The 18,019-nt window shown below is 36.6% G+C and overlaps 1 protein-coding gene across 2 annotated transcripts in view; it reads right to left on the bottom strand.

Annotated features, from left to right (window-relative positions):
- Positions 1 to 2,006: 2,006 nt before the first annotated feature.
- xxylt1 (xyloside xylosyltransferase 1) overlaps positions 2,007 to 18,019 on the bottom strand; it is a 53,968-nt gene continuing 37,955 nt past the window's right edge. For both annotated transcript variants that reach the window (XM_052609483.1, XM_052609484.1), the window contains exon 5: positions 2,007 to 4,816. In XM_052609483.1, the coding sequence (XP_052465443.1) occupies positions 4,420 to 4,816 (397 nt within the window). In that variant the 3' untranslated portion in view covers positions 2,007 to 4,419. The remainder of the gene's footprint in view (positions 4,817 to 18,019) is intronic.

Here is an 18,019-nt window from a genome sequence, read left to right as displayed (position 1 = left end):
CTGAATGTGTCCCATCAAATAATAGAACTAAAGTAAATTGGATGTCCAATGTTCTGCCAATGCCAATCCGTAGGATAATAACATTATATGAAAAATCATAAATTAGCTCATGCAAAAATGAAAATCTTGTCATCATTTATCTTCCATTATGTCAATTCAAATCTGTATGACTCACTTTCTTTCATCTGTATTTTGAAGAATGTTTTGTTCTACAAACACTGTTTGAAACAAAAACAGGTATAAATTCAAATATGCATGCAATAGACATTATGTTGAATAAGTAACTGGTAAAAATTGTATGAATGTCTTGAGAGCTAAATAGTGTATATTTAGTTCTAAAGAATCATACTAACACTTGCAGGATCATTCATTTTATAATAACACACCTGCACACAATTTTATATAACTCACTTCCAGATTTATAGGACAAACAAACAAAAGATGCACCTGGTGCTTCCATGACAATAAGGAAACAAAAATATCAGGATTCAATTTTAGGAGTAGAAAAATAGGTTAGTGTGCTACATTAATGTAGGTCAGTGCTGCCCTCACCTGCAGTTTTCTGAGTGTGAGCAAAGCCCAAATGATCATCTTACTGACAACTGAGGGCCTGAGGAGACGGGGGACAAACCACATCATTTAATCCAGCTGAAATGGAGGACTCGGCTCTGTTCATGCCCCTTACAGGCTTTAAAAATGTCATCCGTGACGTTATTCAGCTTATTGAGTTACACAGAGCAGTGCACGAGTGTCATGGCGACATATAAGCTTTAAATTATGGGTAATTAATGATATATTGAATGGGACGAGGTGCACGAGTCTGACCCACATTGGCTTCAGCTTGCTCCGAGTGAATGTATTTACCCAAAAAGCTGGCATCCATCAAGATAAGAGTTTACACCGCAAACACCTCAGTACAGAAATTATTTACGGTTTAATGACAAAGATGCATTTGTGTTGATCAACTAATAACCAGCAATATGTGAACTAAAACATGACTTTTGCTAGGGTTAAAGTTTAAGGATTTAAAGTAATTGTTCACACTAATGATTTGCTAAGCCAAACTGAAATAATGTTATTAAATTTCAATAAACGTTGAATGAGGGATGCACAGATCGAAAATGTGGTCAATACAGATCATTTTGATTGATTTCATTTTAAAGCTGATAATGGGCCAATAAAAGCCCATTATATACAAAATTTTATCTGAATTAATTAAAAATAAAACAATTTAAATCAATAGTTTTAAAAACAAAAAGAAAATCTAAGCATCGCAACACTATAATGTAATTACACTATAAAAAATACACATTACATTTGTTTTGATTTGTTGAATGAAGATTGCTACCATTCTAAAGATTGCAGTCAGAAAAAAAAATTATTATTCTTTTTTTTTTTTTGTCATTTATGATCATCAAGGCTGACTTCATTTGAAATACAGTAAAAACTATGAAATATCACTGCAATTTAAAACGACTCACCTATTTTGAGAAAAATTATTTATTCCTGTGATGGCAAAGCTGAATTTTCTTCCAGTAAACGTTACTCCAGTTTTCAGTGTCACATGATCCTACATGATACATAAATCGTGTACATACAGGTATCCAAAAAACAACTCTAGGGCATAAGAAACACAGAGCAATGGGACAAAAGACGATTCTCTGAAGCAGCTGACAAACAAGAAGAAAAAGCATGATTCTGTTGTGAGGCGACAGAATTTAGGTCACAACACTGTTTGGATTTCTTTGACGCTCATGCTGCAAAACATTGCCAGCTCAGACAATGCTGTGAAAATTGGGAGCTGAAAGTGGGATAAAGGACACAGGCCTCCGCACAACACATAAGGACGCTTGATCAAATAACCAAAACACATCCTGGATATTCAACTGGAGAGCCATCTAACAATTGTGAGAGCTCCACTTCAGAAAGAAACTGCTACAACAAGCAAAAACATGTAGAGTACTGCTCATTTTTAATGCATAAAGAAAGAGAAATGTAATAGGAGCTTAAGAAAAAGAAGGAATTTTATTCAGACCACCAATACATTTGAATGGAGAGAATGATATATTAGATATATTACAAATGTGATTTTCCTTCACTTCTGGAATTCTGTTCATTCGTTTTAATACATTCAATTTCTAGACACAACATTTATTACAAAACAAGTGTGTTTTACATTCAACACTCAAATTTGTACGTCAAACAGATGGATCTTTAGAAAGAAAAACCTGCACTATAAAAAAAATTAAAATTTCCTTCTACTAAAACTTGTTTTGTTCCATCAATATTCCCTGAGAGATTCCTTTGGGGGGGGGAAATGTTCATGGAAAACAAGGTAAACAAAACACACGTTCATACTGTACCGACTGTTGCTGTGAATTGAATGCAACAATTTAGTCTTTGTGAGCCTATCGTTCAAAAGATGGGGTGAGTAAGATTTTTTTTTTTTTAGAAATCCATACATTTATTCAGAAAGGATGCATCAAAAGTGAATTTCAAATTTCTATTCATTAAATAATCCTACAAAATCTTACCAGTTTCCACCAAAAATATTAAGCAACACATAATAATAAGATATGTTTCTACGTTTTAAAATACATTCAAAGAGAAAACTGTTCTTTTAAATTGTAATCATATTTTACAATATTACTGTTTTACTGATCAATAAATGCACCCCGGTGAGCATAAGAGACTTCCCTCAAAAACATTACAAATCGTTTCTACCCCCAACTTTTAAATCGATAACGTACAAATAACACTTTACAGAGAAATGTGCCTTTGCACATCTTTCAGGAATGGGATCCAATGAAAATGAATACATAAGAAAGAAAACAGGAAAAAGTGTGAATACTTCATGTGACTGCACTAGCAAATTAAAGGTTAACTTTGAAAAGTTTTTCTTTTTTCAAAATTCTTTGAAAATCCCAAAGACACGCAGTCCTTAGCCTCACAAAACTGGACCAAGAAGAGCTTGAAGTGGGATTTCATGGCTGCCTGCCAACACATGTGAGGCTTCATTATCAGTTCTTTCTCTCCGTCTCTTGATTTGACATTGCACAGGTTATAGCGAGCGTTTCACACAATCCCACAGAGCTTCGCCAACAGCAACATCGCTCAAAAAATGCCAGCCAACCACAACAGCTAGTGCTCTGCCTTCAAAATATAGCGTATATCCCCTTCAAGCCAGAGGCTGTTCCCTTTGGTATTCTCCAGCAAATCCCACTTCCCCATTTCTCAGGCGGATCAGAGCACCTCAGCAAGAATGTTTTCTAGATGAGACCACTGATCAGATGTTCTAGATGCTATCTTGGCTGTTCTAAGGCGATTCAGTTGCACATCACAGAGAAAACGGATTTCCAACATCAGCGCATAAAAACTTAGGAAAGTGGGTCAACAACCCTTTCCACCCTGCTTTCATCACTGCATAAAAGCAGAGGAACGAAGGATTGCATTGAAAATATAACCAGTAAAAATATACGCATCAGCTCTGTCCACTTTTTAAAGCATGCATTCGGAAGATAAGTGGCACCTCAATGTGACTGCAAGAGTGCAACTGCACCTGCAAACAAGAAAAGACTCTCTGATTGGCTCCTTCCCTGCTGTCTAAGAGCGATTTGATGAGACTCTTGCATGAGGAAATTCAGACTACTGAGAGTCAAAGCCACAATGCATTATTTAAACAGAGAAAAGCAACTGGTATTTAAAGGGATAGTTCACCCAAAAATGAAAACTACCCCATGATTTACTCACCCTCAAGCCATCCTAGGTGTATATGACTTTCTTCTTTCAGACGAATACAGAGTTATATTACTAAATATCCTGGCTCTTCCCAGCTTTATAATTGCAGTGAATGGGGGTCGAGATTTTTTAAGTCCAAAAAAGTGCATCCATCCGTCATATAAAGTGCTCCCCATGGCTCTGTGGGGTTAATAAAGGTCTTCTGAAATGAAGCGATGCATTTGTGTACAAAAAAAATATCAGTAACGTTATAAACTGTAATCTCTAGTTTTCGCTAACTGTCGTACTGTGCACACGTTCACGAGAGAGTGGCATTCCAGCGGATAACGTAGGACATTTTTAACATAACTTTGATTGTGTTTGTCTAAAAGAAGAAAGACATAAAAAACCTAAGACGGCTTGAGGGTGAGTAAATCATGGGGCAATTTTCATTTTTGGAGTCAGAGACTTTTAGTAAGTTTGGAAAGGCTTCAACAGCCTCAGCGGTGTTAAATGAATGATTCATGTGGTAATGGCTGGGTTATACTGTGTAAATGTGATTAGTCATGGGAATGCTGCATTATAACCACCTCTAACAACAAGCCCCTTTTTCCTTTCAGACCACTTGATTTAAAATTATTCAAGATGTGCAACCAAAAGAATTTAATCGAAAAGTTAGCATTCAAAGACGCACTTTGAGCCTCAGTCATCAGGTATGGGAGTGTTGCAATTGCCGTGGTAGATGTGCACCGGCCCATCGCAGTGATAGTACAGCTGGAAGACGTCACCATACCCGTGTTCCCTCCACCATGTGCAAAGCTGTCGGTTCCAGCTGCAGGAAAGTGGGTAAAAGAGTTCCCTGTGCTCCATCCCGATCATTGTGAAGAAATCCTGATCGCCCAGGTGCCCCCGAAAGTGGTATTTCTCCGCAAGGCGAGCCACCCGCTCGGGCTCCAGAAGCTGGTTGTATAAGGTAGAGTGACGCATGGCTTCAAGGTTCAGAAGCATTACGCCGCTGTTGAAGCCAGGCAGACCATCTGGTGGAGGGTCACCCACATAGGACTTGGGGTTCTCTTTGCGGTACTGCCAGAAAGTGTGCCTACAACACACAGAGAAGACAATGCAAAGAAGAATTTAAGAGTGTTACTATCATACCCAGGTTTACAGATGTGAACAAACCCATAATTTGACCATGTAACCCATCCCACATTCTACGCCAAAAATGACACATTAACTCATGCAGCTGGATGAGGAGAGATCTGCTATTACTTCAAGTGATCAGACTGATGAGTCCACCTTTTGGATAGATCAATAAATAAACAAAACCATTAAATTAAATAATGAAACTATTCTAATAAAGAAGAAGAAATGTAAGTGAAAATGTTTAAATTGTTCACCTTTTGCAACAAAAAAAAATATTAAATAAAAAAAAGTATAGAAAAAAAAAGTATAATAATAATAATAATAATAATAATACAGTGGCACTTGCAATGGAGAAAAAAACTCATGTATAGGGATCAGACTATCATACTTAAGAAGCTCTCTTTACTTTTGACACCTAGCAATGACCCAAGACATCCTAGAAACCACCTAGCAATGCAATTAAAACCATTGAGAATATTTCTGCAAAAGCATAATATAGGACTATAGGTACAACATTTCTGGACAAAAATATGATTCTGCATATGTTTTTGTTCTCAAGTTCAATATTTTTGCAAACGGAGCTGTTTCTGGCTGAAGTATTAATAACCAGCGCGACAGACAGTACAGCTGTTTCAGACAGTAGAGACTTGTGAAAAATAGAGAAGCTTTAAAAACAATAAATAAATAAATAGAATACAAAATTCAAAAGAACACAGAAAACAGCAGAAGAACTATAGTTAAGGTGTAGGATGCATAAATCAAAGAAAAGTAAAAGCAAGCAAGAAGGCCTAACAATGTTTATTCATAATAACTCTGAAATATGTAGACAGTCAAGTTGGAAACAGAAAAATGAAGTCTTGAGACTTTAACATGAGATTGATTGACCCAAGGCTGTAAGCCTGAGGCGAACTCAACCTATAGACTGAGGCATGTGGAAAATCAGCATGCAGACTGGTTTAAGTCCAAGACCATGCACTGCTCATAACGAAAAACCGTGGACTGCTGAAACCAAGCTTATTCAAAGCAGCTTTGATCCATCAAGTCAATGCCCCCTGCAGGGAGTTCCTCAGAGGTTCCCCTGAAGTTCATAGATGCTCTCTTGCCTTAAAAAAGCCCAAGCTGGGAAGGAAACAACAAAGAGATTTGTGAAGCTGCTGCTCCTGGACTGTTCATTTGACAGCAGGAGAACAGACCCAGACAGGATGACACAATCTTAAAGCTTTTATCTTTGTCCCAGAGACTCCAATTTAGTGCATCTCCAGTCCATGGGAGCATTTCAGAGAGAACGCTTGCTGGAATCAACAGGGGCACAGGTAAACAAGAACATGACTGCAACATGAACTCAGAGCGCCCTACCAGCGCTTTGATGGAGCTGCTCAAAGAGCTTCATGAGATTCCTGTTCTCCAAGAAGTCTTTCAAATAAAGCTGAGGTACAAAGTTAGCATTATGTGCATTTTTTTATATAAAGGACTTGTTCTGCTTTTTTTTTTAATGCAGACAACATAAATTTACATGTGAATTAAATTATGTCAGATAAGGGACAAAGAAGTACGCTTTTTGTAGAAGCAATTCACAACCAACGAGTAAAAATTTGGTCACCGTTTGCTTACCATCATGTCATTCCACACTTGAATTTCTTTCTAAAGTGGAACACACAATATGAAATCTGAGAAATCCAAAAGCTCCAAAAAAAAACAAACAGAAAAAAAACAAACAATATAACAGTATGGCTGCAACTAACAATTATTTGTATATTTAATGAATCATAAATCATATATATATTTTGTGTGTGTGTGTGTGGATTTGAGAGCAATAACAGATTTTCAGTAAAAAAAAAAAAAAAAAAAAAAAAAAAAAAAAAAAAAAAACACTTCTCCATGTGTTCATGGGTTAAATGGAATATTTGTCCTTGCTTACTGATTTTTGATTGGAAAAGAGCAGCAAAATAATTCTTCACATACTTAAAGTTCCACAGAAAAAAGTCATACTGGACTGCAATGACAAGAGAAAATTACGATTATCATTTCGGGGTGAGCTATTACTTAGATAAAGATGAATGCAACCTCAGTGCAAACACTATAAACAGCAAGAAGAAGAGTGCTTAAACACTTCTGTGCATCTCTTTCCCTTTAATTCCAGCACCTGAGGATCTGAGGTGGCATGACACAGAATATTTAGGCCACCCTCTGCGAGTCTTCTTCTAATGAAATATTGATGAGATACAGCACGCTGAAAAACGCTGCATGTCAGATGTAAGGGCATGGCTGAGGCACTCTGGGTCACGGTGAACATGTGACTGTGCCATCCCTAATGAACGAAGCAAAAGAAAGATCCCAATTATAGCTGCGTTATTCAGTCTTTAAATGGGATTGGTGAAGTCAGAGTTGAAAACAGCAGGTGTCATCACCACGCAAAAGCGCATGAACAGCGTGGGTTGAGACAGCAGAATTGCAACTTCCTGTGCTGTCATTTCAGTCCAGCATCGGCACTTTAACACAAACAACTTTTCCCTGCTGTTTAACAGCCTCCTCCATTAACTCCAGAGGAATGTCACACGGCACTTCCACATTTCATGTCTAGTTTTAGTGTCTTTTTTACAAGTGGGAAAGACTTTGTCTGTTTGAGAGGATGTACGTGCTCTGCAGCACAAATCTAGGAGAATTCATCACCATTAACAACTGGATGGCATTTTGCTGTACGTGTGACTCAGGAAAGGAAATGAGTATTGGCCATATGCAAACAAGTAAACCATACAGTGGTATTTTACCGACTACAAAAATGTCAAGTTTTCAAATAAAGCAATCTGATTGGCTGCAGCTTTAGGGGTGCTTTACAGTTAGGGCAGGCTGTTATGAAATGTTTGAGGCAGCTTTTTTTTTTTTTCATCACTTCATCTTTTTTTGCCATTCGTCCTCAGTCATTTCTCTCACCGTTCAGCACACACCTGCCACTGGGAGATGACCTGCTATTTGCCTCAAGCAAAGAAAGTCAAACACCCATTTGAAATATGTCAAATAGCAGCTCTCGGAAAAAAATGAAAGAACAATCTGTGCCAAGCTGTGTTTTACGCGAAAAAAAAACAAAAAAAAAACACACATTGTAAATTAAACAATTTAAATTATGTATAAAGTGTATAAAAAATTATACATAAAATATGTAAAATATGCTTTTATATGAGAAACGAATTTAATGCAGTACTGAAATCTATCAGTACAAATTGTGTAGTGCAATAAAATATTTTATTCAATTTTTGCATATGCTTTAGGCTACGAATGATCAAATTAAATTATGTGTATTATGTGTATCAGTACGAGTTGCTTCTTATATCAAATGCCCCAAATTGGCAACTTACATATTTCCTTAACCATTAGGATGCTGCCTTATAAGTTAGCTCACAAAGCTACACTCCAAAACATATTTAGACATTAGACAAACTCAAACAATGGTACCAAAGGGATAAGAATAATGAAGTCCTCTGGGAACAGGGACCAAAGTTCAAAAGTTTACTGCCGGCTGACCGTGCAACTTTTAATCTCAACAAAGCCCTTGCTAAAGTTCAAAGCTGAATACGGTTATCTGATCTGCTATGATCTATGATACAGACACAAGAAGCTGATATTCGATCAGCGTCATCATGAGCATCCCAATGACTATAAACTCAAGTACAATGATTAACTTACTCCTACAACTACAAGTCTCAAGAGAACCTACAAAACAACAACAACAGAATATCAAACACAAAAGATGCTTTTACTATTAAATCGGTGTGGTAAGTGGAGATAAGAGTGGATGGTATTCCCAGTGAAGCATGCGAACAGAAGAAGGAAGAGGAATCTTATGCAACAGGTTTGTGAATTATTAAACACCGCACTCTGAGAAGCCAGTTGAATTTTAATGCATCATCAAAGATGAGCATTTCATCGGTGTTGGCAACCGCTGAACGAGGCCACGGGAAGCCCTATCCATCAACGCTCAGCTCTAGATGTCAGGAACTAACTGGGACGGAGGAAAAGAATGATTGGAGGTAGAGAACAGACAGGAAAGAAACAAGCCTGATGGAGGGAAAAATGGGAAATAAATCCTTGTGAAAACCTAAATGAGTTCTGGCAAAAAAAATCTGAGATCTTTTTTGATCGGAGAAAAAACAAGATCAGATTTTTGGTCGGATGGTATTTCCATAATAACACTCTTTGAATGCAAGTGGATCATAATTGAATAACATACCAAATAACAAAAAAACGAAATCTCTCTTGTTCATAGATTCCCATGATGCAGAAAATTTGGACAGAATCGCTGAATCAAGTAAAAAAAAAAATCTATTTCTGTGAATAATAAATACAAAAACACATTTTGTTGTTATGTTACACCCCACCGAAATTACATTTGGGTTTAACTTGAAGAAACGACAGAAATATTTGGCTACTTCACAGTACAATGTACTTCACAAAATATGTATTACATCATAAAATACAGAATCCAGAAACACTGAAGAAAAAAAAAAGCTCATTTTATATAGATTACTATTATTATGTTAAAATTTCTAGACGTACTTCCTGATTATTTAAATATTATACCTTTAAAATTGAATCCAGAAATATTAAGATGGAAAACACAGGATGTGGGAAGAAATAACATTTCATGAATGCATTTCATTGGACCCCATGTTCCCTGATGGCACAGCACTAGCTTCTCTGTAAAATCTCTGCTTAAATGCAAACACAATTCATCAAAAGTCCTGACATGATGTTTATGCCAGGCCAACTGGTTCAGAGAGCAAGAGTACCTTCCAAACAATGTTAAAGCTCAGAGCAGAGAAAGAACAGAGAGAGAAAAACTGGGGGAAGAAAAAAAAAAAGCAGCGGTAATGACGTGGTGCCAAATACAGTAAGTGAGAGCAGGATGGGCACAGATGCAGTAAGTGACGTAGATCCGGAGCCGGACTGTTTACGGACTGGACACGGCTCTTAATTTGCAGACCCTGAGGCTGGACAAAGCCCTCTGGTTACATGTGAGTACTGATAGAAATCTGTTTGTATAGACTGGAGTACTCTCAGCACTACCACAAGGCTCGGCTGTTTCTGCAATCACTTCCTGTCCTGAAAGAAAAAAGCCTGGCATGAGCTCAAAAAAATAACTGGAACATATTAACGACTGGTATGGCTCTCCAATGAATGTTCTCACATCATCAAAACCCTGATACTGGAAAAATAAAGCTTCTGATCTCTTTATATTTCACGTGGAAGTAGGTTTGACAGACTGACTGGAAATTGAGTAAGACCTCAACAGAAAAACAACAAAACACACAGCCCAGTGTAGTAAGTAGATTCCCGCGGCCCATAAAAACAGTCACTAATGAGGAACGTCTCTCAAAGCCGTGATTCCCACTTACTTCCATTATATGACTGACAGACTGCAGCAGTTTCAGTTAAAAATCTTTGTTTGTGTTCTTTTGAAGAAAGAAAGTCACCTACGTATTGGATTTTTGAGGGAACTATCCCTTTAAGTCAAAACGGAGACAAAAATATTTCATAATTTTGACAAGAGATTCCAATTTATATTTGTGATAAAAAGTCAAAATGATGAGATTCTAATTCATGAATTATTTTTTACATCAGTATTTACCTCAGAATTGTAACTTTTATGTATACTTTAGTGTAAAAAGTCTTGTGACTGTCATAATTACAAATGCATGATTATTTTTTCTTATGTGGTGGAAATGTGTTTCAATACAGTGTTTATACACATGCATCCAAGGAAAAGTCTATAATTTATAATAATTACCCTGTTAAAAAGTGATTTCCTTTATAGGTGGCTCATATTTTATCTTAGCTCTTTGGTGACACTGCTGTCTAAGCAAACAAGTACAATAACTTTTGAAACAAAAAAGTATTAAAGTTGTTTGTAGTAGAAATGACTTTGAGACAGTCACTGTTTGTGTAAAAATGTCTATAAATAATTTTCATGCAAAAAAAAATTGAAATTCCTTTGTAATTCACGCTCTCTTTAGATTTTCATAGCTTAAAAAATAATTTATAAAATGTGCAATGTGACCATAAAAAAAGAATAGAATATATATATATATATATATATATATATTTTTTTTTTTTTTTTTTTTTCAGGGAAAGCTTCATCATCAGACAAGCAGGAATTCCAGATATCCTGTGAGCACACAGACAGCCAAATCTGCACATGCCAAGATTACTGACAAACGACGTCCAGCTGGAGCATTGAGCAAACATTGCAAAATTCTTCAGTCTGATGAACAATCTGTAGTCACAGTGATTGAGAAGACATAAACATATAGGCTATGAAGCTGAGAGAGGTTTAAGTGTGTAATGACTGAACATGTGTAAAGTAAAACAAGACTGACAGCACACGCTGCTGCTGTAATTAATGCAGACAGCAGACAGACTGTTGACAGCTCACAGCAGAGATAATGACACAAAAACATTGCTTAAACGATAGACACTGGACAAGTGCTCAGCAACAATACACCAGACAAGCATGCACACACAGCAAAAGAACATCAACAACAGAGAACACTGGCACAAAAACAGTTAAAAAAAAGAACACTGTCAGTCAAGACCGAACACACTGGACATCACAAACCATTGCTGACAGGACATGTGGTACCATCTACTAGAAAGTCTGCTTGGCCATAGAGTTCATAAAAAAGAAAGAAAGAAAAAAAATGCTACCATTGTTTTATAAAATTAATTTTACACAGTAGGAATGCCAAAGTTAAAAGGAGAAACTTGAAGAAAAAAATGTATTAAAGGAGCATTGAAATTTCTAACCGTGACTGACACCATTGGCCGTTAGAGGAACTGCAGCCAGTCTCATGCTCGTTCTCAGTGCGCAGAGGAGCAGGCTTTTTTTTTTTTTTTTTTTTTTTACTTTGAGGAGTGTCCGTGGGTGTCTGAATTGTGCTGGAGGCTGGTCGCTTCCAGAGGTGGGTAGAGTACCCAAAAACTTTACTCAAGTAAAAGTAAAAGTAATTCTAGAAATATTTACTCAAGTAAAAGTAAAAGTACTAGTCTTGAATAGTTACTTGAGTAAGAGTAAAAGAGTATCGGATAAAAAATCTACTCAAGTAGTTAGTTACTAGTTACTTTGGGTCATATATACGGAGCCTTTTTTTATATAGATATATAGACAAAAAATGTATGTAATGTATGTGTGTGTGTATAAATGTATATATTTCATCAGCCTTTAATCCAATTTATGTAATTTATTATAAAACCCTGTCTGTTTATTTAAGTAACAAATATAGGTATCATGCCATAACATATTTTTAATACGACTGACTTTATTTTAAATGTGAATTTAACATTGAAAATTAATGTGATATAAATATTGCTACTAATCTTTCATTGTTCAGAAAGAGAGCAAATAACATTTACATTATTAAACATAATTTTCACTGACAGTCTAGATTTCATTCACTCTCAGAAACTACCATTAAAATCACTGAAACTGTTAACACTGTGAAATCAATATCTTAATTATAGATTCGTACACACATCTGCACTTTGTTGTTTCTGACGAGAGAATTCGGCAGAAAGAGGTATTCAGTAAGTGAGCGAGTGAAGGAAGCACCGGCCTTTCAGCGATGACTCATCGGAACACCTCTGATTGGCCATTGCATTCAAAAGCTCAACAGAACCGTGTGTGATTGGTTATAATGCGCAGCGCTGTAAAAACGCGTCTGTCTCTGGCTCAGCGCCAGCAAGCGATCACAGATCTGAATTTAGCAGCTGATGATATGACTTGCTGAACGTACTCGCACTGGTGTGATTGTATTAAAATTAATAAAATCTTAATCGGCTATTCTTTGTCTTTTGGAAGCTGCATTCAACCTGTTATAAGCCACACACGTACAACAAACTAATGTCACAGTGGTATCGTGTACTGTAATCGAATGTAGCCCAAGTTATTACCTGTTAAACAGTAGACAGCACACGCGTTCATCTAATAAGGATCTCCATCGCAAGCAAATAATAGCCTTTGCAGATTAGCTTTCAATTCAGTGCAGTTCCATAGCCCCGTTTTCAACGCTGCTAATATTCTTAAACGTTACAACTCTGAGTGAACCGCTTCAGAGCGCGTGCAGCATGGAACTGAACGACTCAATCAAACTGATTCATGAACCAATTCACTCGTTTGCCAATTGGTTTGATCAAGCCTTTGAACAGAGTTGACTCAAAAGAATGAATCATTCGCGAATGGGCATCGCTTATTGTCCAGAGAAAAGTAGACGGCGCGTTTGGAATAAACTGAAGCATTTATTGCATTAAGATAAAGTAACGAGAGGGGCGTCGCCCACAGTAACGAAGTAAAAGTAAAGATTTTTCCCAAAAAATGTACTCAAGTAAGAGTATAAAGTACCCATCTTTAAATATACTCCGAAAAGTATTCGTTACCCCGAAAAATTACTCAAGTAAATGTAACGAAGTAAATGTAACTCGTTACTACCCACCTCTGGTCGCTTCTTTCCATTCTTTCCAGTCCATTTGAAAACACTAATGCCGCTGTTTACTATAAGGGCTGGCGTGCCGTACGGTTGTAAGCCCAAATAGATGAGAACGTGCATGACGTCACATTTTGTCAATTTTCGCGCCAATTCGGGCCCGACTCCTCCACACACAATTGAGCCTACAGGCTGATAGAGGCAACCGTGGTGGACAGTCGAGGTGTCATTCTCTTTTTTTTACATCATTGTTGGCTCATACATGTACAATTGAAAACTCTATCTCAAAGATTTTTTTAAGTAAAAACCTCCACATAGCTCCTTTAATATAATGTAACACAGCAATTTAATGAATTTGATAGCTTTACGTATTTGATAGTTTTATTTCTATTTCTACTGTTGGAAAAGTTGTAAATTATGGGATTCAGCTCTAGCTCTAAACAAAAAACGGGAAGATAATCACATAAATGTAATTGTTAATATCAAACACTACTGTTTAGCAACAGCAATAATTTCTTTAAAAAAATCTTATTTTTATCTAGCAAGGATGCATTAAATTAACCACAATCAACTTCAGGTCATTTAGAATTTTCCAAAATATTTCAAATAAATGCTGTTCTTTTTAATTGTATTATTCTATTCATTAAAGAATCCCAAAAAAGTATCACAATTAACTAAAATAAAACAAAAGATACTTTACATTGCCAAAATATTTCACAATATAAATATTTTACTGTATTCTGATCAAATGCAGCCTTGGGGAGAACAACAAGCTTCTTTAAAAATAATTAATTATAAAAAAAAAAAAAAAATCCTTTTTCCCCTTACTTTTGAACCATACTGCACATGCATATTTGTGTAATACAATCTTGGTATCAAACAGCATCATATAAACTATTCCTTGAATCAGAAGGATGGTCCTTAGCAGAGCTGCCCTGTGCTTTGTTTGCATACAGATCTGCTGTGCTCAAACCACGCTGTCAAGCATTCTAGTGCACGTTCAGCACGAGGCATCATGCTTCCCATTAGACGCTTGCTTACAAACAGCCTTGAGGTCCTGACCTGTCGTGTTTGTGTTTTGAATAGGATGTACGCACAATGAGGGTGGAAAAAATGCCGTCTGTCAGACATGAAGGTCTCAGAGTATCCTGAATATCTAAAGCTACTGTACTAATCACTGACTTACGTTAATCAAAACCCTTCTAGCCAAAATGACTAGAGATATGGATGTATGATTAATTGTATTTATTCAACATTAAAAATAATGGCTGCACTGAATAATTAATGATGAAAACCTAAGAAAATGTGTCACAATTCTGGCTCGTAGTAACAATGAGCCAATTTCATGTTATAGCCAATAAGCAATATTTTAAATAAAAATAATTTTATGCAAGTACATAGTAGTTATATATATATATATATATATATAGTGTTGGACCAATTCATGTTTTTAAAGATGAACTCTAAAGTCATATTTCAAATTATTTCAACATAAAAAATAATTCAGAGAAATCTTGAACATTGGCTGGTGGACAATATGGAATCCAAAAACCTGATACTACACAGATTTACTTTAAAGACACAATGGTGACGGTGCAGTAACTTAGATCAGTTTGTTTGAATAGATTTTAATATTCAAATATTTCACTTTGTGTCAAATTAGGGGATTTACGTTTCAGGAGCAAATGGTGCAATTTAATATGCATTCATAATGTGAAATCTGCTTGTGTGGAACGTGCAGTGAAACCAGCACCCACAGCTGGAGGAAGACCTTTGGTTACAGAGATAGATGTCTACAGACCTCGTCAGTGGTCGAAAGAAACCACATATCAACAAGATCAAAACATGACCTTGCAATGTTGCAAACTTGCACCAAATCGTAAGCAGCCTAAAAAAGACAGCAGTATCAAGGCAGTCTCAAAACTGCAAAGGTCTTCCCGGATCATTTACAAGAGACTTCTCTGCTCGGAACAACTAATCTCCATGCAGGCCTTACGAAAACTGCTCATCAGGCCAAGCAATAAATAAATAAACATAAGCGAATCACCATTTATGTCTGAGCTCCACAGGGAGGCAAAGGGTGTGTGTAATTGCTGACATATTGAAGCTCTCAATCCGATTAGTGAATTCCCAGCTCGGTGTTTGCACTCAGACCACTGGCACGCTGCCATGCACCATTGGGTGTCCTGGTTGGAACAGAGGCCGCTGGAAGGGAGAGGCTCACAGCTGAGATACGAGGGCTCCAGTGAGCCTTCAGATTCACTCAGTTTTTCTGTCCTGCTTCGTGCATTCCATACAGGCAACAAAAACGAGTCAAATATGATAAATCTCCACAGTAAGTAGTGTTAAGTTTATTTTTATTTGAAAAAGATGTTTCAGAAGATTCTGGGATGGCGTGGCTATCTGACTTCATGCTGGTATTAAATGTCCAACATTAATGAACCCCATCAATTCCCAATGGATATAAATAATATAAGTAAATATATAGTAAGTTCTGGTTTGTCTAATTGAATATCTCATGTTCAAAATTATGCAAGAATAATGCATTGCAAATAACGTCTCATGCTGACTTTTGAAGGTCTGAGACAGCAACCAAAAGTTTGTAGGTTCAATCCCATTGGAAGCATGAAGCCAGGTACTGCTTTTACACAGCATATAAAAGATACAAAAAACAAAAAATAAAAACAACAAAAAATACACATTAACTTGAAAAGCAAGTTACTTTCGTAGAATATACAGTATATGGAATTTATTTATTATTTTGTAATATTTTATATAAATTTAAACAAACATCTGTGAGATTTAAGCTTAGAGAAATAAAAATATGACTCAATATCATATACAATTTTGCTTCTCAACAAGATTTGATATTTTCACTGGCCAAGAAAGAAAAAAGTATCTGTAAATGAATTTTGCTAAAATAGTTTTATTTTTAAGCAATAAATATATAATCTAAATAATATAATAGTAAATATAATGTATATTGCATAAAATAATATAACATTTCTTAATTTCAAATATTATATTAAACCTTCAAATCTTAAAAGTAATGCATCTCTAACTATGTTTTAAAGAGCCACACAGATGGGAAATCAAAAATTACCTGTATTACAGTGTATGATGTAGCTGTCCATCAGTGTAAACAATGTGCAAAGTAATTAAACCAAAGAGTACACGATTTATAAAGTTATTGGCTTCATAAGTAAGGAGTCGACTCTGAATTGCTGAAATGAGTCGTTATAGATTTCAAATCTTTTGCCCATCTCTATGTACGTCACTAGGAGAACTTTGCATAATAATCTCCGCCTACCGTCTGGGGAGAAACTAACTCTGACCTGCCCCACCCCCCCACACAGACGCTCTGGTTGGTGTGATAGCATCATGTCGAGGAGACAGATTTTCAAAGCGTTTGGCCATAAAAGAGGGTTCATTACCAACTTTATTTAGAACAACGAGCATCTCCGAATCACAACGCGAAGTATGATTATGAAGTTACGTGTTTGTTTTCTCCCGAGCGTCTAATCAGTATGTGTGCTGTCTGCAGCCTGTCTGCGCTGATCGTCACGTACAAACACGTCATTAAAATGAAGTGTAACTCCGTGAATACTCAACGAAGAGACATGAGAGAGATATCTATAGAAAGCTTGACATGTCTACTTTAAAACTAAACAAGTGCTGCCGAACAGATATTCTTTGATAAAGTAATCCATATGAAAACAACGCTATGTCTGTTTTTCATGTCTCCCTTCGTTATATGTGACCACGCCCCCGCGCTGAACGCGCTATTCAGATTCAGATTCAAACTGAAGCGCGCGGCTTGAATACACCCACACAAAAGAAAAAGCAGCGAGACTGTTCAAGTTTTTTTATTTTACTGTTTGCTTCAGATGAGAGGAATAAGACATAATTCACCCCAAACAGATGCTAACACATAGTTTACCGTGGAGGTGTGCGCGGAACAACCAATCAAACCTGACTATGTCAGTTGACCAATCAGAATACAGTATGCTACCGAAAGGTGGGGTTTAAGGAAACTGAATCTTTTAAACAGCTTCGCGAGAACCGTTTGGGGATCTCTGAGAATTGAGGTAATTTTAAAATGATATTTTGACAAAATGACAATGTTTTTTAACCTTGGATGGATTTAAACCTAATGTACAGGACTTATAAACAGTGATAGGAAGCTTAGAATTTTCATCTTACTGGCTCTTTAAATAATCTATATTTGAGAAAAACTTTCAGAAGGGGAACCCAAAAAAGTTAAACCCACCATAGCAGAAGATTCTGGCTTATCATTTGTTTCTAAAGTCTCACTTCATTAGCTAAAATACACATTAGATAAAATAACTCTAAACGAGCTAAAGAAGATCTCTGAAGAAAAACAGCGGTCTCTATCTTCAGTCCTGCTGTGTGTTCTTGCAGAGAGACTAATGCAACAACACCGAAAGAACCACGCACCTCAGAGCCAGGAGACGTCTAAACATCCCACATCAGTGGAAACAAGAGCTCTCTGGGAGCCTAGGGAGCATCGCAAACAAAGTGTAAGGCCTCTGCCAGTCAGGGAGAAGGCTTGGAAAAGAGTTCAAAGTTAAATATAGCTGCAAGCAGCGATGGCGGGCTCAAGCCGTCAGTGCAACGCCACCCCGGTGGCATCGGGAAAACTGTGCCCAGCGGGCATAAGCATTTAC

This window comes from Carassius gibelio, chromosome A11 (assembly GCF_023724105.1).
Source record: "Carassius gibelio isolate Cgi1373 ecotype wild population from Czech Republic chromosome A11, carGib1.2-hapl.c, whole genome shotgun sequence".
NCBI classification, from domain to species: Eukaryota; Metazoa; Chordata; class Actinopteri; order Cypriniformes; family Cyprinidae; genus Carassius; species Carassius gibelio.
The sequence above is the reverse complement of the archived record's forward strand: the minus strand, read 5'-3'. Positions and strand labels throughout refer to the sequence as shown.